We start from the raw sequence: 16882 nt of genomic DNA, 5'->3' as shown, positions 1-16882 counted from the left end.
TAAACAATTTTGTATGTTTTGATTCAACGCTCCTAGAGAGAAGTCCTGAGAGAGCTCCTGGTGGTATACTTTCAGCCTATGGCTCCTCTCCCCCAAACTTAATTATTTTATACAATTTAAATAAATGTAGCAAGTCAAGAGCACAATTAGGTTTTGTATTATCTTCCTTTGTTTGGAATAACTTAGAAAGAACAAGCTCATTCTACAGTATATTCTCTACTAACACTAGCCCAGAACATTGTCTAAGGGGCCCTTCCATTCTCCATCGGATTAACATGAACAAACTTCCTTGTGGGTAAACCTAACATGGTTTGTGCTCACATTTCAAGCATTATCTTAGGTCAGAAATTACTTTGAAATATTATTCAGCCATTAGAAATAACGAGTTCTATCATCTCTCTCCCTCTCTCTCTCTCTCTCTCTCTCTCTCTCTCTCTCTCTCTCGCTCTCTCTCTCTCTCTCTCTCACACACACACACACACACACACACACACACACACACACACTATACATTAGCATAGGCAATGACAAAGGATAGGGGAGCTGGGATTCAGGATGAAACAAGTTGAGGATGGAGAGGGGCATTCTCTTTCATTTAAATCTCCCATATAATTTAAAGTACTTTAGAGTCTCAGGGACTACCCTTGAATAAAAATGTCACATGGTCTCACTTATATGTGTAATCTAAGGAAAAAAATAAATTGATAAACAAGATAGGCCTACAGACATGGAAGCATGAAACAGACTGACGGATCTCAGAGGGAAGGTGGGAAGGAGGGTGGGAAGACATTAACCAAAGAACTTATAAGCATATATGCATAGCCCATGGACACAGACTATAGACAGGTGAAGGCCTGGGGGGGTGGGATGGGTGCAGGGGGACAAAGGGGGAAAAATGGGAGACATCTGTAATACTCTCAACAATAAAATTAATTTTTAAAAGTATTAAATAAAAAGAATCTAAAACCTTACAAATAAATTACAACCCAAACTACCCTATAGACTTTTAGCCACTCAAGAAAGGGAAGAGCGTTCTCCAAGGTGGATGAAGAGTCTAAAGGACTAAACGAGGGGCTTTTAAAAGGGGTGTCCTCTGAAAAAAGGGCTGTGTCCCCCAATTTAATTTGTTACTACTTCAGAATGCAAGTCAATGTTTAGCTCCTCTATTTTAAGCTATTTTTAAAATAGTATGAAATGTCTTAAGGAAAATCATCACCCTATATATGTTCCAATTAGAACCATCCATTCTCATTATTTCAAAGAACTAACCATCCTGGTCCCTATCTCAAAAACACATGCCGTCTGGTCATGCCATTGGTGTCTCCTATTGACACACATAAGGTATGTGCAATCCTCATGTAATTAGAATAAAACCAATCATTTTGATACAAAAGATGTAAATGGCCAAACATATGTCAAAATGTCTTACCATTTCTCATAAAATAGCCAAGAGGAAGACATTTTGAACTCTCGAGCTAACAAAGAGGTATCTTGGGGTTTGGTTCTTTTTATGACAGTTCTTACTGTGGTGACCAGGTCCTCGGTCACATTCAGTTGAGGGGACATAGCATCAAGATAATCTTATCAGCCCAATCTGGGTGGCTCAGTGATTGAGCATCGACCTATGAACCAGGAGGTCATGGTTTGATTCCTGGTTGGGGCACATGCCCTGGTTGCGGGCTCGATCCCCAGTAGGGCATGCAGGAGGCAGCCAATCAATAATTCTCTACCATCATTGATGTTTCTATCTTTCTCTCTCCCTCTCCCTTCCTCTCTTAAATCAATAAAAATATACATTTTTAAAAATATAACCTTATCAGGGAATCATTTAGCAATAAGTATTCAGCACTTAGGGACATGCATGCCTGGCCATTTTAAGTCTAAGAATTTATTCTAAGGAAAAGATTAAAGATGAACCCAAGATTTATCTACAAAGGTAACCATCCCAGAGATATTTATAATAGTGAAAAACAGGAAAAACTTTCCCATATAAAAGTAAACATCTATTGCCTAAAATTCTGATATAGCTACACAACGGAATGATTTGTATAGTCATCGAAGAATATATTCTTGAAGGATATCTCAAGATACACAAAAATGTTAAAGATATGATAATTTTGAGTGAAGAGAAGAAAAACAGGATCTGGTCTGCAGAGGCAGTAGGATCTCACGGTTTTACACATGAATGTGCATGCAAACATGTACACACGCAGACGGTGTGAGGACGCAGAGGCAGGCAAGCGGAGGTGGGAGGAAAGGCACACAGGCCTATGGCTGTCGCCTCCTGGTGGCGGAAGGCAGGGCACTTTAATTTTCTTCTTTAAACATTTCTCTCATTTTCTAAAATTTCGGCAATATACTTTATTTTGAATGTGTTGATTTTATAATCTTACAAATACATACACATATATGGGATAGGATGCTGGTTTCATATGATTTTTAAAAAATATATACTTTTATTGATTTCAGAGAGGAAGGGGGAGGGAGAGACAGAATCAATGATACGAGAGAATCCTCGATCGGCTGCCTCCTGCACGCATGCTGCCCACTGGGGATTGAGCCCGTAACCCAGCCATGTGCCCCGACCGGGCATTGAACCGTGACCTCCTGGTTCATAGATTGACACTCGACCACTGAGCCATGCTGGCCGGGCTTGTGAGATTTTTTATTTTTTTGGTAGAGAAGCAGTAGAAAGAAAGCCAGGGCTATTATGAGATTATTTATTTTAAAATGAAAATGCCGATCCTCTCTAATACTTATAATAAAGGAAATTTAGAATAAAACATATGCTATAAACTACCACTTTTCTAAATAGTAATGGAAACCAAGAGCTTACTGTGGGGAAAGCAGCTCTATTAGTCTTTTCTTTTATTTCTGTAGAACTTAGAACTCCTCTTTGCTCAACGATGCCTGTCGAGGTTGCTATACCTCTGAGTAGTTTAATCCACATGGTTGCACTCCCGCTAGAGCTAAGTCACCGAGGAGCATAAAGACAATCCCACAGCAGACTTTCAGCTTCTCTTCAGTCAAGTCCCGGCACCCAGCACCAGGGCGGGGCGTGTAGATGCTCACTAGCCATCGTCTAATCCTGGGAGCCGGGTCCTCAGGAGCGAGAGGGGAAGGCCAGAAGCAGGTCTTCTTTGGCGGCACGTCAGTGCTGTCCTGGGAGCATGGTAGGTGCCCAGTAGAAGCACAAGGAATCCAAATTAGTGGGAGGGTCCCCACAGGTTTTGTGGCGATTACCTGGGCCACAGGTGCCAGGTTGGCATTAGAACAAGAGCACCTGTGAGTGAATGCCAAGCAGCCAAGGGACCCCGGAGGTATTTGGCTTGTTTAGGGAACTGCAAATGAGCTGCTTCTACGTAACAAAACGCAAGCTGGTTGTGGTCCTTAGTTTGAGGGTTTTTTGTTTTGTTGTTTGACTTGTAAAGAACGTAGGTGAGAAAAGCAGAGGAGGCCAGCTTATGGAGCCTTTAAAGCCTGAAGCACTAGGGGATGTCCCACGGCCTGGGCTTGAGTGGGCGTGAGGCACTCTCAGGGATTGTATGAGTCGGGACCCTGCAATGGCTTTCTCACGCCCGCTTGCTCCCCCGCGTTCCCTCCGCTGTGTGTGCAAGGAGCGCAGGGGAATGGAGGGCCTTGAGCCTTTCATCAGACCCTCTGCTTGGGTTTCACATGCAGGCTGGTAGGCAGACAGCGGCTGATGGCTTTCTATTGGGATTATTTAAAACAGGATATTCTCTTCAGACACAAGGCCAGGAAACACTGAAGTACATCACAAACACACAAGGTGTCTTAAAGCTCCAGGCATTTTGACACAAAGGCCCGGCCTCGTCCTTTCCTCCAAAGAAGTGTCTTGTGGCTCCCTCTTATGTACACACAGGAAATGTCACATAGGACTCTCCTTTCTAATCTATAAAGAAGCCCTTCAAAGAGGAACGAGCCTGGGAGCTGGGGATATCAGCAAGAACCAGAAGTGGAGCCGAGAGAGAAGATGTGAGCAGGAAGGATGCGGGGACTTCTATGATGGTCAGCCCCACTTGCATTACTGCGCGGCAGGTGAGACTCACCCCTTACGATGAGCTCTGATGGATGACACGTGTGAGTAAAAATCTGGGTGGTCCCTGCATTAATGTGCAAACAGACAATGGTTTGTTGCTAGAGTCGCTTCAAGGAGCTCCTTATGATGCGGTGTGTGTGGGGGTGCCTTTTGCGCTTCCTGAGCTGCGACCCCAGCAGGAAACACATTTTGTACTGCACCCCGTCTACACGCCTGTGAACGAAGCACTCTGCTCTCTGTGAAGCACTCTCAACACTGCTTCATCCCATTTTCAAAGCACGATTCCAAGCTCCCGGAGTGACTCGGTACCCTTGGAGACTCGCTACTCGCAACCACTTCAGGAGAACAACTCATCTGACTGCCTCCTACCCCCCAGCACCCCACCCCCGCCCTGCTTCTTTGAGATTAAATGCCAAAAACCACTTCTCATGAACTATTCAAAGGTAGAAGTCAAATGACTCAAGGTCATGACTCAAGAGGAATATTCAGAAACAACAGAAGGTGTGTTAGGATCTCCTGCACAAATGCGGGCAGCCACACAGCACAGGGACTGTGAGAGGTTTACAAGGGTCCCCTCTTCCCATCACACCAGCCATGTCCCAAGACAACCAGTGTCCCAAGAGAGAACCAACACTGATCAGCAGCCAGAGAGTTTGATTTACTTCAGTTTGTTTTTTTTTGTTTTCATTTAAAAAAAAAATATGGTCAGAGCAGTCACCCCTAAGAGGCCTTAAGTGAGGGGGTGTCCTCTCATGAAGTCCGTGGCATGATAAAGCAGTGGAACGTGTTCTGACCTCAAGTCAGGATGGCCAATTAGTCCGAAGTTCTCTCCGATTTTGTCTTATCTTATGGGCTCCAGGAAAAATCAATTTATCAAACTACTAAATAGCTGATAAAGGCCAGAGAGACGTCAGAGCTGGCTCCTGGGGAGGGGGTGGGTGTGACATGCAGAAACAGGAGGTAGCATGTGAATGGAGGCTTTCTCCCTCTCAGTTTTAGGGTGACTGAAACACTCCTGGGTGCAAGGAATGGCTGGGGTGGAGAAGGAGTGAATTTTTTTTTTTTTACTGATTTCAGAGAGGAATGGAGAGGGAGAGAGAAACATCAATGATGAGAGAGAATCACTGATCGGCTGCCTCCTGTACACCCACACTGGGGATCAAGCCCACAACCCGGGCAAGTGCCCTGACCAAGAATCAAACCGTGACTCCTGGTTCATGGGTCGATGATCAACTACTGAGCCATGCTGGCCGGGCGAGAGGAATTTTGTTTGTTTGTTTTTGTTTTTTTGCCATTTCCTTGATGGGTTCTGGCAAAATTAAGGCTAAATTCTTTTAAAAGAACTCTTGGCTTGAAATAAAGTTGGTATTTCAAAGAATAAAAACACTCACGGTGGGAAAAGCACATCACTGACTAGAATCTGGGTCTCCTAGTGCCCAACCTAGAACTCTTACCACCTCATGAAAATACCCATTTAACCATGATCGGAATCACCATTACCAGGTGGCCCAGGAGGGAACTGATAGGTTGTTACACTGATTTTTGGGTCCAGCCCAGGGATTTACACTTCACAGAAGCTCCCTGAGCGAATCGGAGGCGCGGCCAAGTTCAGGAATCACTGGCCTGGGTTACACAAGACACAGGAGCAAAGGAGCCTGCAGAAGTCTATTTTTAAAAACGCAAGTCATCCTCCTTACTCACTCGATGAAAAAACAACATGGAAATATGCAATTAGGAAGCTAAAATAGCTCCTTCAGGGAGCAAGGCTATGATTCATACTTCTGAAGATGCTCTAGCCACGCGGCCATCTGCTCACGGCCAAACCCCAGGGATGCTAAGGGAAGGGAAGCCAGAGCGGCTGGTTTGCCGGGACCAACACGGTGTCCTGCTCCCTGGAGGCAGGGAATGAGCACATTCCACAGACATGTGGGCAGCCGGGACTGACCCGCAAGGACGGGACAGCTCGACATCCTAGCCCAGAGCCACCATCCCAGGGGACCTGGCTCCTTTGGGTCCCAGGGGCTGGACTCACCTGCTTGGGCAGGAGGTGTCTTTGGAGGAGCCCCTGTGTGTCTTTGGGGGAGTCCCTGTCTGTCTCTGGGGGAGCCCTGACTGCCCTCTGCGGGTCCTCACTGGAGTCTGAGCTCGGCCCTGGTTAAAGTTTGCCCATGTCCCGGGGTTGGGGACGGGCAGGAACGAGGCAGCAGGCTGAGGCTGTCTGCAGGCAGCTGGGACTATCATACGTTAGGAAGTCACACAGCTGTGTGTTCTGAAACACGAGATTGAAAATAGATTTTTTTTTCCTCTTCGGCGAACAGACGGTGGTGTTATTTCTAATTCACATGGGGACTCGGTAGGCCTTCTCACCAAGTTACCCTGAGGAGGAAGAGGGGGAGGGATGAAGAAAAGCCCTTTGGTCTGACTCCTTCTTCATTAAGAAAAGGGCGGTGTTTGAGAGGTCTCAGGGTACAACACAAAGCTCACAGGAAACTTACCCATGTCTGAAAAGTACATTGGAACCGACCCTCCAGCAAAGGAAAGCTGCTCTGTTCATGCGATAAACCCTTAAGTGCAGACCACATGCCACGCACTGGCGGTGCAGAGGCTGGGACGAGAGGCGATTCACCCTGAGTCTAATCTGAACGGGGCTTACAGGGCAGGAGGTTTGTAAGGTGGGATGGTTTGAAAGGCAATGGCGGCAGCAGGCAGCATTGCGCAACAGAGAAGCGTAGAGACACCACCATAGCCCAATGGTTAGCTGCATCTAATGCCGGGCGGACCTCAGTCTACTCAACTGCTCCCAGAGGCCCGGGTCCTTCACTGGCAAATGAAGACATCAGGGTCCACGGAGTATTGCCCTTGGGGTTGGTCTGCACAGAGGAAGCAGCTAATAAATGGAAGTAGTGTGTTTTTGTTTGTCTTGATAAATACTTTCTACTTATCTTTAAATCAGCAAGTGTTTTTTTAAATTATATTATTGATTTCAGAGAGGAAGAGAGAGGGAGAGAAATATCAATGAAGAGCCTGCGCACTCATTTGGAGGAACTTACATTTTCATCACAATATTAATGTCCTACCTGGGATAACACTTGCTAATGTATCTGAAACTTGTGTTGCATATTTTAGCAAAGTCTTATCGTTTTCTTCACCTAAGTCCAAGATGTTAAGATTATTCTGCAACAGTTTACATTTTCATTACCACCGCTAAAAAAAATTCCTTTTTATGCATTTCATAATTACCTAATTACTGCTGACATATAGAAATGCTACCCAGGCTTGTTTCTCCGCTCGGTAGCTGCTCTCCTAAATTACATGAACTCTAACAGCTTTTTCTTTGCTTCTTCAGGGATTTCCAGATAAATAAGTTTTATTAAAGTACTTTGTTTCTATCAATGAACTTTCCCTGAATTTGTTTGTGTCTTCCAGATCAAGGAGAAATAATAATGGTAAATATTAGCTATCAGTTTGGGTTTTTTAACCTCTATTGTTGCAAGTATTACAGATGTTCCCTTTTTCCCCTTTGAACGCCCGCTCCCATCCCCAGAACTCTTTTGTTATCACCATTTTAAATATAATGTTGCTTGTCGCTTTATAATAGTTTTTTTTTTAAAAAAATGATGCTAAAACTGCATCCCATTCCATCACCTTTAACAAATGGCACATGTCCTCAGGCACCACTGTAGCATTAGCTGAAATCAGCGTCTGGGGTGCACCTGTGCTCACTCGTGCGAGACGTACCCGGGACCATGCTCTGGTCCCGAGCTCCTCTCGCTTCCCGGACACAAGCAAGACTTTGCGCTAAGTTGAAGGTCCAACACGAGTCAATACAAAGGCCTCTACAACACGTCCTTGGCAAACGTTCATAAGCCATTGTTTTATTTTATTTCTAGGGGCCTTTGTTTTTACCACTGATTTATTTTTGAATTTTCTTTATGCTTCTCTATAAACCACTTCAACTGTAAGGGGGGAAAGGGCCATGAGTTAAAGAAAATATTAATAAAACAGGAGGAAGTATAACCACAGAGGGAAAGGGGAAGCGTTACAGGAGTTTAGAGGAAGGCGCGATGCCCTCCCCCAGCCAGTGTCAGAGGAGGGACCAAGCAGTCAGTCACCCAGCCATGACCTTCGAGGGGGCCCTGAAGGTCACAGGGCAGAGGAGAAGCCAATGGGCATCTGCGTTTCCCCATATGCCCGTGTCTCTCCTCATTAGGAGGCAAGTCTATCAGGCTGCCCTCTCAGTTGATAACTTAAGAGACCAGAGGAATGGATGCTATGTATCATCTCACAAATAATGCAAAAAGGAGCAAGTCCTCACAGAGCCCACGGTAAATATAAATTACTGTCACCATGTGTAATTGAGCTGTGCTTGATATACTCTCCTTTAACTGCCAAGTTTAGTCTCTCAGCAGTCACTCCCTGCGGAGATGAACTGACACTGTGATTTCAGAAGTATTTACAAGGACCGCCTTCCAAAACACCAACACGCCACCGCACACCATCACAGCGCTTTCCGATCCTGGACAGCCACTCCGTGCACTGCATATCTCGGTGTCTTTATGTCTGTGCGTATTCGGGTGAATATTTCCTTCACCAGTCAGCATGTTACAATTAAGAAAACACTTTCAGCCTGCCTGGCGTGGCTCAGTGGTTGAGCTTTGACCTATGAACCAGGAGGTCACGGTTCGATTCTAGGTCAGGGCACATGCCCAGGTTGTGGGCTTGATCCCGAGTGGGGGGGGGGGGCTGCAGGAGGCAGCTGATCCATGATTCTCTCACCACTGATGTTTCTAGCTCTCTCTCCCTCTCCCTCTCCCTTCCTCTCTGAAATCAATAAAAATATTTTAAAAAAAATAAAACACTCATCTCAGATTGAGGAAGATGATGGTGAAGATGACAATGATGAGGGATGTGCCCCATGGTACAAATGGGGGAGTGGACAGAAACGTGGCTCACCCTCTGGACAAAGTGACAGCTCCTTGGGACCCCGGGAGTGCCCATGGGCCATGGTACCCAGGGCTTCTCCTAGTGAATGAGAGACTCTCGCGTGGACTCCTCCTGTCTGTGACAATAATTACCCTCCTGGTGGGCGTCGGCCTGGAACATTCAGAGGATTTGGTTTGGTTTGTTGCTTGTTTTTTCCTTTAAACCTAAGGTTGACGTAGAATAGGAAAGCAGAAGTGGAATCGGAACATTCAAGACAAAGTCAAGATGCAAGAGGCTTCGACTTCCCATGGAGCGTGGGCACCAGCGAGTATCAGGAGGGGGAAGGGGCCTTAAGAGGATTCACTGTTAAAAGCGCATGTTCTTGAGTTTTCTTTAGCCAGGATGTTGTGAGAGTGAAAGTGATGGATGGTCCTTCTCAAAGTACGGAACACCAGTGTCCCGGAGTTAAGTGTCTGTTCTAATTGCCGCTGCTCTGCAGAGAGTCGTACCGATGGCGCATCTGGGTTATTTTTACTTGCTAAAGCGAAGGTGTCTGGGTGATAAATTATACAAGGCGCTCCATGCAGCGCCACGGCGTGTTATAATAAATATTGCCACTGGAAGACAAAGTAAGGAAATGCTGAACATTTTATCTGCAGGCTGTAGGATTTTTTAGATTTCCAATCTTATCTGTTTTGTTTTTTTAAACGGAGCAGTGGTTGTTAAGTTTTACCCTAATTATACATGGCCAAACAGGGGAAGATGGCAAACCTGTTTCAGAGAAATATGGAGGCACACACTGCAAACGCATGTGCACTCTGCCTTTCAAAACACACCTGAGACTAACCCACACGCAAAGGCACACCTGAGGAAGCGGAAATATCCATTTGCTAAAGGGGAGCAAGGGAGTGGACCCTAGGCCTCTTAGTAATGAAAAGTGAAACGCATTTACAATATAGCCTCAATTTCTGTTTTTCTGCAACCTCTGATATTGCTACATTAAAAAAACAAAAACAAACAAACAAACAAAAACCTATCACTGCATTCCCCCAATCCCAATAGAGGCACTGTCAGGGGGCTGCAATCTGACGGCATCTGTTACAGTTTTCTGCAGCAGCAAGGAACAGGCAGAGCAGACTCCTGAGAGTAAAGGGACAGAACTGCACTATTTTCCCTGCCTTAACCAGCCCCGATTTCCTTTACCTGCCCACCATCCCGTGGCCATCTACCCAGGAACAGTGGGCTGCACCTCCACACTAGGGAGTCTGACATTCAGAAGGTTCCATTCCCCTCCTCAATGTCTGGGTTAGGCAAGGGCTCAGGCCATGGTGCTAGCCACTTAGATGTGAGAGAAACGCTTGGAGACATTTCCGCAAACCTAGGAGGCTCATGGGAAAACAGCCCCCTGCTCCTCGGCCACTGTTCTGCTACCAGCTTCAGGACAAAGGTGCTACACCCAGGATGGCAGAACCAAACGATGGAGACACCTTGGGTCCTCCATGACATCACTGAGCAGTCAACCAACGCTAGGACCTACTCCACTCTGACATTATGACATTCAACAGACGTTCTTCTCACTTTGGCCATTCTGAGCTGGGATTCCCATTACCTGCAGCTGAAAGCCCCGGATGGATACAGTACCCGGACCAGGACTATCCCTGCCCCAGGCCCCGGACAGTCTCATGCTCACGAGTTCTTGTCACACCCAGAAAACATACCCCAATTCTAGGATTTTATGCCCAGGACTGGGATGTTTCTGCCTATTAACATTCTTCTACTGGCTCCCACATGGACGCAGAATTCTCTGCACCTCCTGGTCTTTCCATCTACACTTCTTACTGCCTGAAATTTTAAAAAATTATCTTTATTGTTGAAAGTATTATAGATGTCCCCTTTTCCCCATTGACCCCCTCGACCCTGCATCTCCCCCAGCTTTCACCACACTCTGTCCGTGTCCATGGGTTCTGCATACGTGCATTTAGAACAGCCCGGCTACTCTGCTCTTCATCTTAGTGACTCCACACACTCAAGTACCTCTTCTTCTGTGTCACATCTTCCAAGACTCTAAAGTGGCCATGGGTCAATGACTGACTCAAATCTGAGAAAAACCATGAACTTAAAAATGGAGAAAAGCAGACCCAACCCAGCCCAAAGATGATGGATTTATTTATGAAACTAATTTTCTCAGAAGAAAAATAGACATCTCCTTCAACACAAGGGTGCACTCCGATTTGTTTTTCATATTAGTAGCTTATTTAATATGGCAATGGGCAAGAGGCAATCCATTAAAAAGCAATTTCCCTCTTACCACAGGCTGTTTCATCATCTGATGCCTGGTACTCGATCAGAATGCAGCAATCCTTTAATATTTTATGAGCAGAAAACAACTCATTTGGGCATGTTGCCCTCAGAGACGCAGGAGCCGTTTATTAGCCTTGCAGAATGTCCAGGGAGGGGGCCTTTGCAATAGATGCTGAGCAACTGGTCAACCTGGAACCTTAACTATCAAAACACTGCAAAAATCAGGCTTAGAACTGAAAACAGGCATTTAAATATATGTATATACACACACGTATATACACATATGTATAGACATACATATGTGTGTGTGTGTGTGTGTGTGTGTGTGTGTGTATGAAATGACTTATAATAGGAAAACGTCCCAACTCGATCTTGCACTTTCTGAAGTGGAAGCCTCTGGGATCAGGGACCATATCTCGTTCACCTTTTCACTGGCGTGTCTATCACAGTCCCTGGCACATAAGTAGGTGATAGATTTTTATGAACAAATGAATGAATCATTCGTCGTCTTAGATGAAGGGAACCTGCTCTGCGTATGTGAGGGCCTCGCTGTCCAAGCTCAGCTTCACTGCAGAGACCAGACCTGGCCAGGTGCTGAGCGACCTGTGGCAAAATGTTGACAGCCATCCTTCTAGTAGAAGGTGGGGTTCAGAATAACCTACAGTGCAAGGGCAGCGTCTGGGGTACCCACAGAGCTCCCCGAGATCTCTGCCTGCATCCCCACTCTAATATCTCAGCCCACAGGAGCTGGCTTGACTACCAGGTTCTCCCAGGTCCAGGAGGGCTGCTCTGTACCCACCCTAATGCCCAACTCCTAAACCCCAGAGCTGACATTCACTGTCTGCGCAGACTTTGCCACCACATTGCCCACCAGCAGACCTCAGTGATCCACATCGACCCTGTCCTCACACTGCCTGGAATTTGATCTTTTCCAAGTTAGTTCCCTTGAGTTGAATATTATCTGTTCCCAGGGTACCCCTTCAACTCCTATGACTGCAATTCCAGCCACTGAGGTTACCTATGAACAAGCCAAGATGAACACAACGCTAGTCCTGTGCTGCTTAGGATGGAGACGTTCTGAGAAAGGTGTCCATAGGCAATTTTGTCACTGAGACTACCACAGGGTGCACTTCTGCACACCTGGATGGTACAGCCTACTACACACCTTGCTGCACAGTTCAGCCTTGTGCTCCCGGCTACCAGGCTGGACAGCATGTTCCTGCCAAACCCAACATGAGATCAGATCAAGCACAGAGAAAATGATGCCATCCAGAGACTCGGTAAGCAAGATGCATGCGGCGGATGCCGGCTCAGCACAACATGCTATCAAGTATATGCAGTAAGTACTCTATGCTATTGGCATAGTGTGGGGGTAAGAGCACCGTGAGGCCTGTGAGTACGTCAGCCAAGGACATGAGGTGGGAAGTGGCAGAGGCAGAACCCAGCTGCCCATTCTTCCTGACGGTCCCCTTGTCCTCCACCGTCTCTGTTCTGTGTGAACTTGCAGCAATAGAGACATATGTCCGTTGGGCAGAGAAGAGCAGGGAGCTGGGAATGGCAGTCACAGTGCAGAAGGGCAGCCCTTCTGCAGCCACTAGGATGAGATCTGAGAGCCAAAGCAGGCCCTGAGGGAGGACGGGAAAGGGGAGGGGCAGGAAAGGACAACTTGGGCACCAACCGGGACTTGAGAGCATGATAAGTAGAGCATGCTGGGTAGAGCATGACGGGTAGAGCATGATGGGTTGAGCATGACAAGTAGAGCATGGTGGGTAGAGCATGAGGGGTAGAGCATAATGGGTAGAGCTTGAGGGGTAGAGCGTGAGGGGTAGAGCATGACGGGTAGAGCTTGATGGGTAGAGCATGACGGGTAGAGCATGATGAGTACAGCATGACGGGTAGAGCATGACGGATAGAGCATGATGAGTAGAGCATGACGGGTAGAGCATGATGGGTAGAGCATGACAGGTAGAGCAGGACGGGGAGAGCTTGGGGGGTAGAGCATGACGGTCTCCAATTTCGCAAGGTCTTAGATAGTTTATAGTACTCTTTAGCCAGTGATTTTCTACAGTTTTCCCATGAAGTTGAGGTTACATGAAATAGTCACAGTTGTCAGACTAGGGAGTTCAGTAGGATTGATTTGATTCAGGACCTTGACCCCTCAGCTGAACCCACGGTGAGCCATGCAGCAGACAGAAATCTCAGCTAGAGAGTCTGAGGAGGAGCAGGAAGAGAGTCACATCCAGGCCAGGTGAACCGACATGTTACATCAGCAAGCAGAGACCCGCGCAGACTGACGCAGAACTCTCCCAGGCCCGGCTGCTCCCGTCACGGAGAAATGCCCGGACTGGGTGGGGCTCATCAGTAAGGAACTTCACAGCTGCTCCCTCAGTGTCAGTTCCCACCCACCTGGGAAGGAAGCGTGACTGCTGGGCTTAGTCAAACAGGCTCAGCTTCTTAGTTTTGTCCTGCTAAGTCCTGAATGTTCTAGTTTACTTTAGCCATACTGTAGTCAGCTCTACACTGCAAATAAAACATAGCCCCCTTCCAATTTCATCGCCGACTTCTTCCCATTCATCATGTCAGCTCTCAAGCAGGTGACGGAATCTTTATGCTTCCACCGTAACACTAAACACCCAGCATTCCTCTGGTGCCAGCAGTGTTCCCTGGCGCCCACTTTATTAAGTGCAGGGGAAGATTTATGTGCGTGTCAGCTCCGTCGGTGGTGGAGGGGATGGGAGGCGGACACCTTACAGAGGCTCAATATTGATGATAATTGTCAGCCAGGTTCCATCCGACTCTGCCAATAGGCAAAAGGGAAGACAATGATCATGCCCTCTTTTTGTAGGTGTCCTCTCTTAAACTGTGTAATAGAAGTAAGAAATGAGCAAGAAGCATATCTCCAACCAGACGTTTCATGAGCTGCTACCCATTTTCTCCAATAATTCCTTCTTTCTTAGAGAAGGCATTTTAAACAAGTGGGATACTGGCAGCAAGAGATTTCATTAAGGCTCTCAATTTTTTCCATTATAGAGAAAAACTATTGCAAAGGAAAGGAAAGAAAGCGATCTACTGGTAGGCTAGAAACTGGATTTTTTTAAAAAAGAAATTCATAGGTCTTTTTCCTAACCGAGTATTAAATTCAAGGCTGTTTTAATACATACTCATTTTTATAAAATTTGAAACTCAGTCACGGTACCTGCCACTTTCCCATTCTTACAGGTTTTAACCACATTTGTTCCCAGAGCAGACACACAGAGATACCTATGCTGTGGATGTGAGCCAAAGGAAGTTCGGTGCACGCGACCCCAGGGGAGAGCCGGCGGCACTTGGGGAGTTCTTCATGGGGGTCAGGGCATGACCCTGAAAGCTGCTCTCTGCCCAGCGTCATCCCCGCGCGGGCGGGCAACAAGGGTACTTACGCAGCTCGCCCACTTTCAGGATCTCACACAGCATCTTGGTCAGCTCGATGCTACTGCGGCCGAAGGGACACTCATGCTTGTCTTCTCGGCTGCTGTTCTCAAGCACAATCTGTAAGCAGGAAGGGATGGGTCACAGAGGGCAGGGCTACGCCGGAGCAGAGAAACAGCCACCCCAGCTCGCCAAGTCAGGCGCTCGGGGCCGGGGCCGAACTGTCCTCTCAGTGTGTTCTCAGCACATACCGTGGCACCTAAACCCACCCATTTCCCTCATCTCCCACAGCCTCTGAGACCCTGGGAGAGGAGGCTTTATTTGCTGTTGTCATTTACAGAGACACCTATGGAGAGAATTGTTGCTGTTAATTTTCACCCGAGGATATTTTTTTTCCATTGTTTTTGTTTTAGTAAGAGTGGAAGGGTGGGTGGGAGGAAGAGAGAGAGGAGCGTCAATGTGAGAGACACATCAATTGGTTGCTTCATGCACATGCCCTGACCAGGGCCGGGCATTGAACTTGCAACATAGGTAGGTGCCCTTCCCCCAACCCTTTGGTGCACAGGCTGACGCTCTCACCACGGAGCCACCGGGGCAAGCGAGTTTTGCAAAATAGTACATTAGAGAATGTCTTTACTTGAGTGATGATATAACTCTCCTTGTCATTCTCAGACTCGGAGGCTAATCATGAGGTTTAGACAAGTGAGAGGTGCCCTGACTGGTTTGGAAAAGGAGAACACGTGGGAAGAGTGCACTGAGTACCACCAGGAGCACAGCCTTTACTGTCCTTGGGAGTTACGATACAAAGTCTTTCTTGCAGTCTCTTTAGGAAGCACCGGTTCTGGGCTGGTATATCTCTGAAGAAACTGTAGGTAAACTCCATCCAAACCCCTTCTCCCGCCGACCTGGGAAGGACACGGTGGGGCCCTGGAAAGTCTAGTTCCTCCTCAGGGTTGGTCTCTCCTGCACAATCTTCCTGAACAGAATCCTCTCTGGTTCTAGCCAGGAATTCCAGCTCAGGAAGCAGGAGGCAGAACAATTAAATTCCCACCCATGGGGAGTCTTTACTTCTCTTTTAGAAATCGTGTCTCGGAGACACAGGCATCCAGGAGCCAATCTGTACCTCCTGATGAGGGGCCATGAACGGAGAAACAGAGCCAGAAGACAGAACATAAAGACAGGAGACAGGTGGTCTCCAGCCAGCTCCCAGCCAGGACCTTCCCCTGCACTTCACATTAACATCTGATTAACATTTCATGAGCACATCAATATTTAATGAGGCTGCAATCTGCATACACTGTAGGTAGAATTACTGCAGCCAATAAATGCTCTGGAAACATTTCCAAGGCACAGTTTATTAGTCCGCACTAAATTAAGGAGTAATTTAAGTAATCAATATGTAAATCAGCCTGGAGAAGCCCTGCTCCTTACTCTTTAACATGCCATCCATCTTATCGTATTAACCCACCACCGAAGGAAAAGCAGACCTCCTCCCGGACTGATTTCCTTAGACACAGACCTTTAAAGGTGCCTGTGTAGGTTTTCAGGTCAACACCCTTGCAGAAATGTTTCAGAAAAGGCTATGATGACGAGTGTTAGTAATTAGAAGTTACTATAATGAGAAACAATTCTTAAACTGGACGGTAGCTTCTTTACACATTTAAAGCACTGCTATACCGATATTCAATTCCAACATTCTGGTATTGGCTGTGTTGGCCTAAAACAGTTTGAAAAGCCCCATTTAGAAATATCAGGGCCTATTTTTCATCTTTATTTTTCCCTCCCTCTTCAGTTCTAAGAGCAAACGCACTGGGACAGACACCATGATGGATGGGGCATTAAAACCTGCTGTGACGACTCACTCTAGAACACGTCTCACACCTAAGGAAGCCGTAACTGTCGTGTGTTTTATAGAATACAACATGGGTATTGGTGCAATATCAAGTACCACACGTTTTATACAACACTACAGTTTACAGGGTACATATACATAGATCTACCCACTGACCCCCGGTAAGTCTGCATGATTAATAGGCAGGTATTTATTATCCTATTAAAAATGCTGAAATGAGAGGAAGAGGTGAGGTGCTTGGGCCTTGAGTAGCCTTGGCTACATGGAATGCAATTTCTGAGATCTTCCATTTCCAAATCTCTTCCCGCCCTGTCATAGCTTACAATTGCCTTCACATA

General features: G+C 46.6%; 1 protein-coding gene across 4 annotated transcripts in view; it reads right to left on the bottom strand.

Annotated features, from left to right (window-relative positions):
• Positions 1-16882, bottom strand: part of ELMO1 (engulfment and cell motility 1) — a 402414-nt gene that overhangs the window by 156370 nt on the left and 229162 nt on the right. For all 4 annotated transcript variants that reach the window (XM_005868063.2, XM_005868065.2, XM_005868064.2 and 1 more), the window contains one exon: positions 14704-14812. In XM_005868063.2, the coding sequence (XP_005868125.1) occupies positions 14704-14812 (109 nt within the window). The remainder of the gene's footprint in view (positions 1-14703; positions 14813-16882) is intronic.

The sequence above is a fragment of the Myotis brandtii genome, unplaced genomic scaffold (genome assembly GCF_000412655.1).
Source record: "Myotis brandtii unplaced genomic scaffold, ASM41265v1 scaffold260, whole genome shotgun sequence".
NCBI lineage: Eukaryota > Metazoa > Chordata > Mammalia > Chiroptera > Vespertilionidae > Myotis > Myotis brandtii.
Note: the sequence above shows the minus strand (reverse complement) of the source record. Positions and strands in the feature narration are given on the sequence as shown.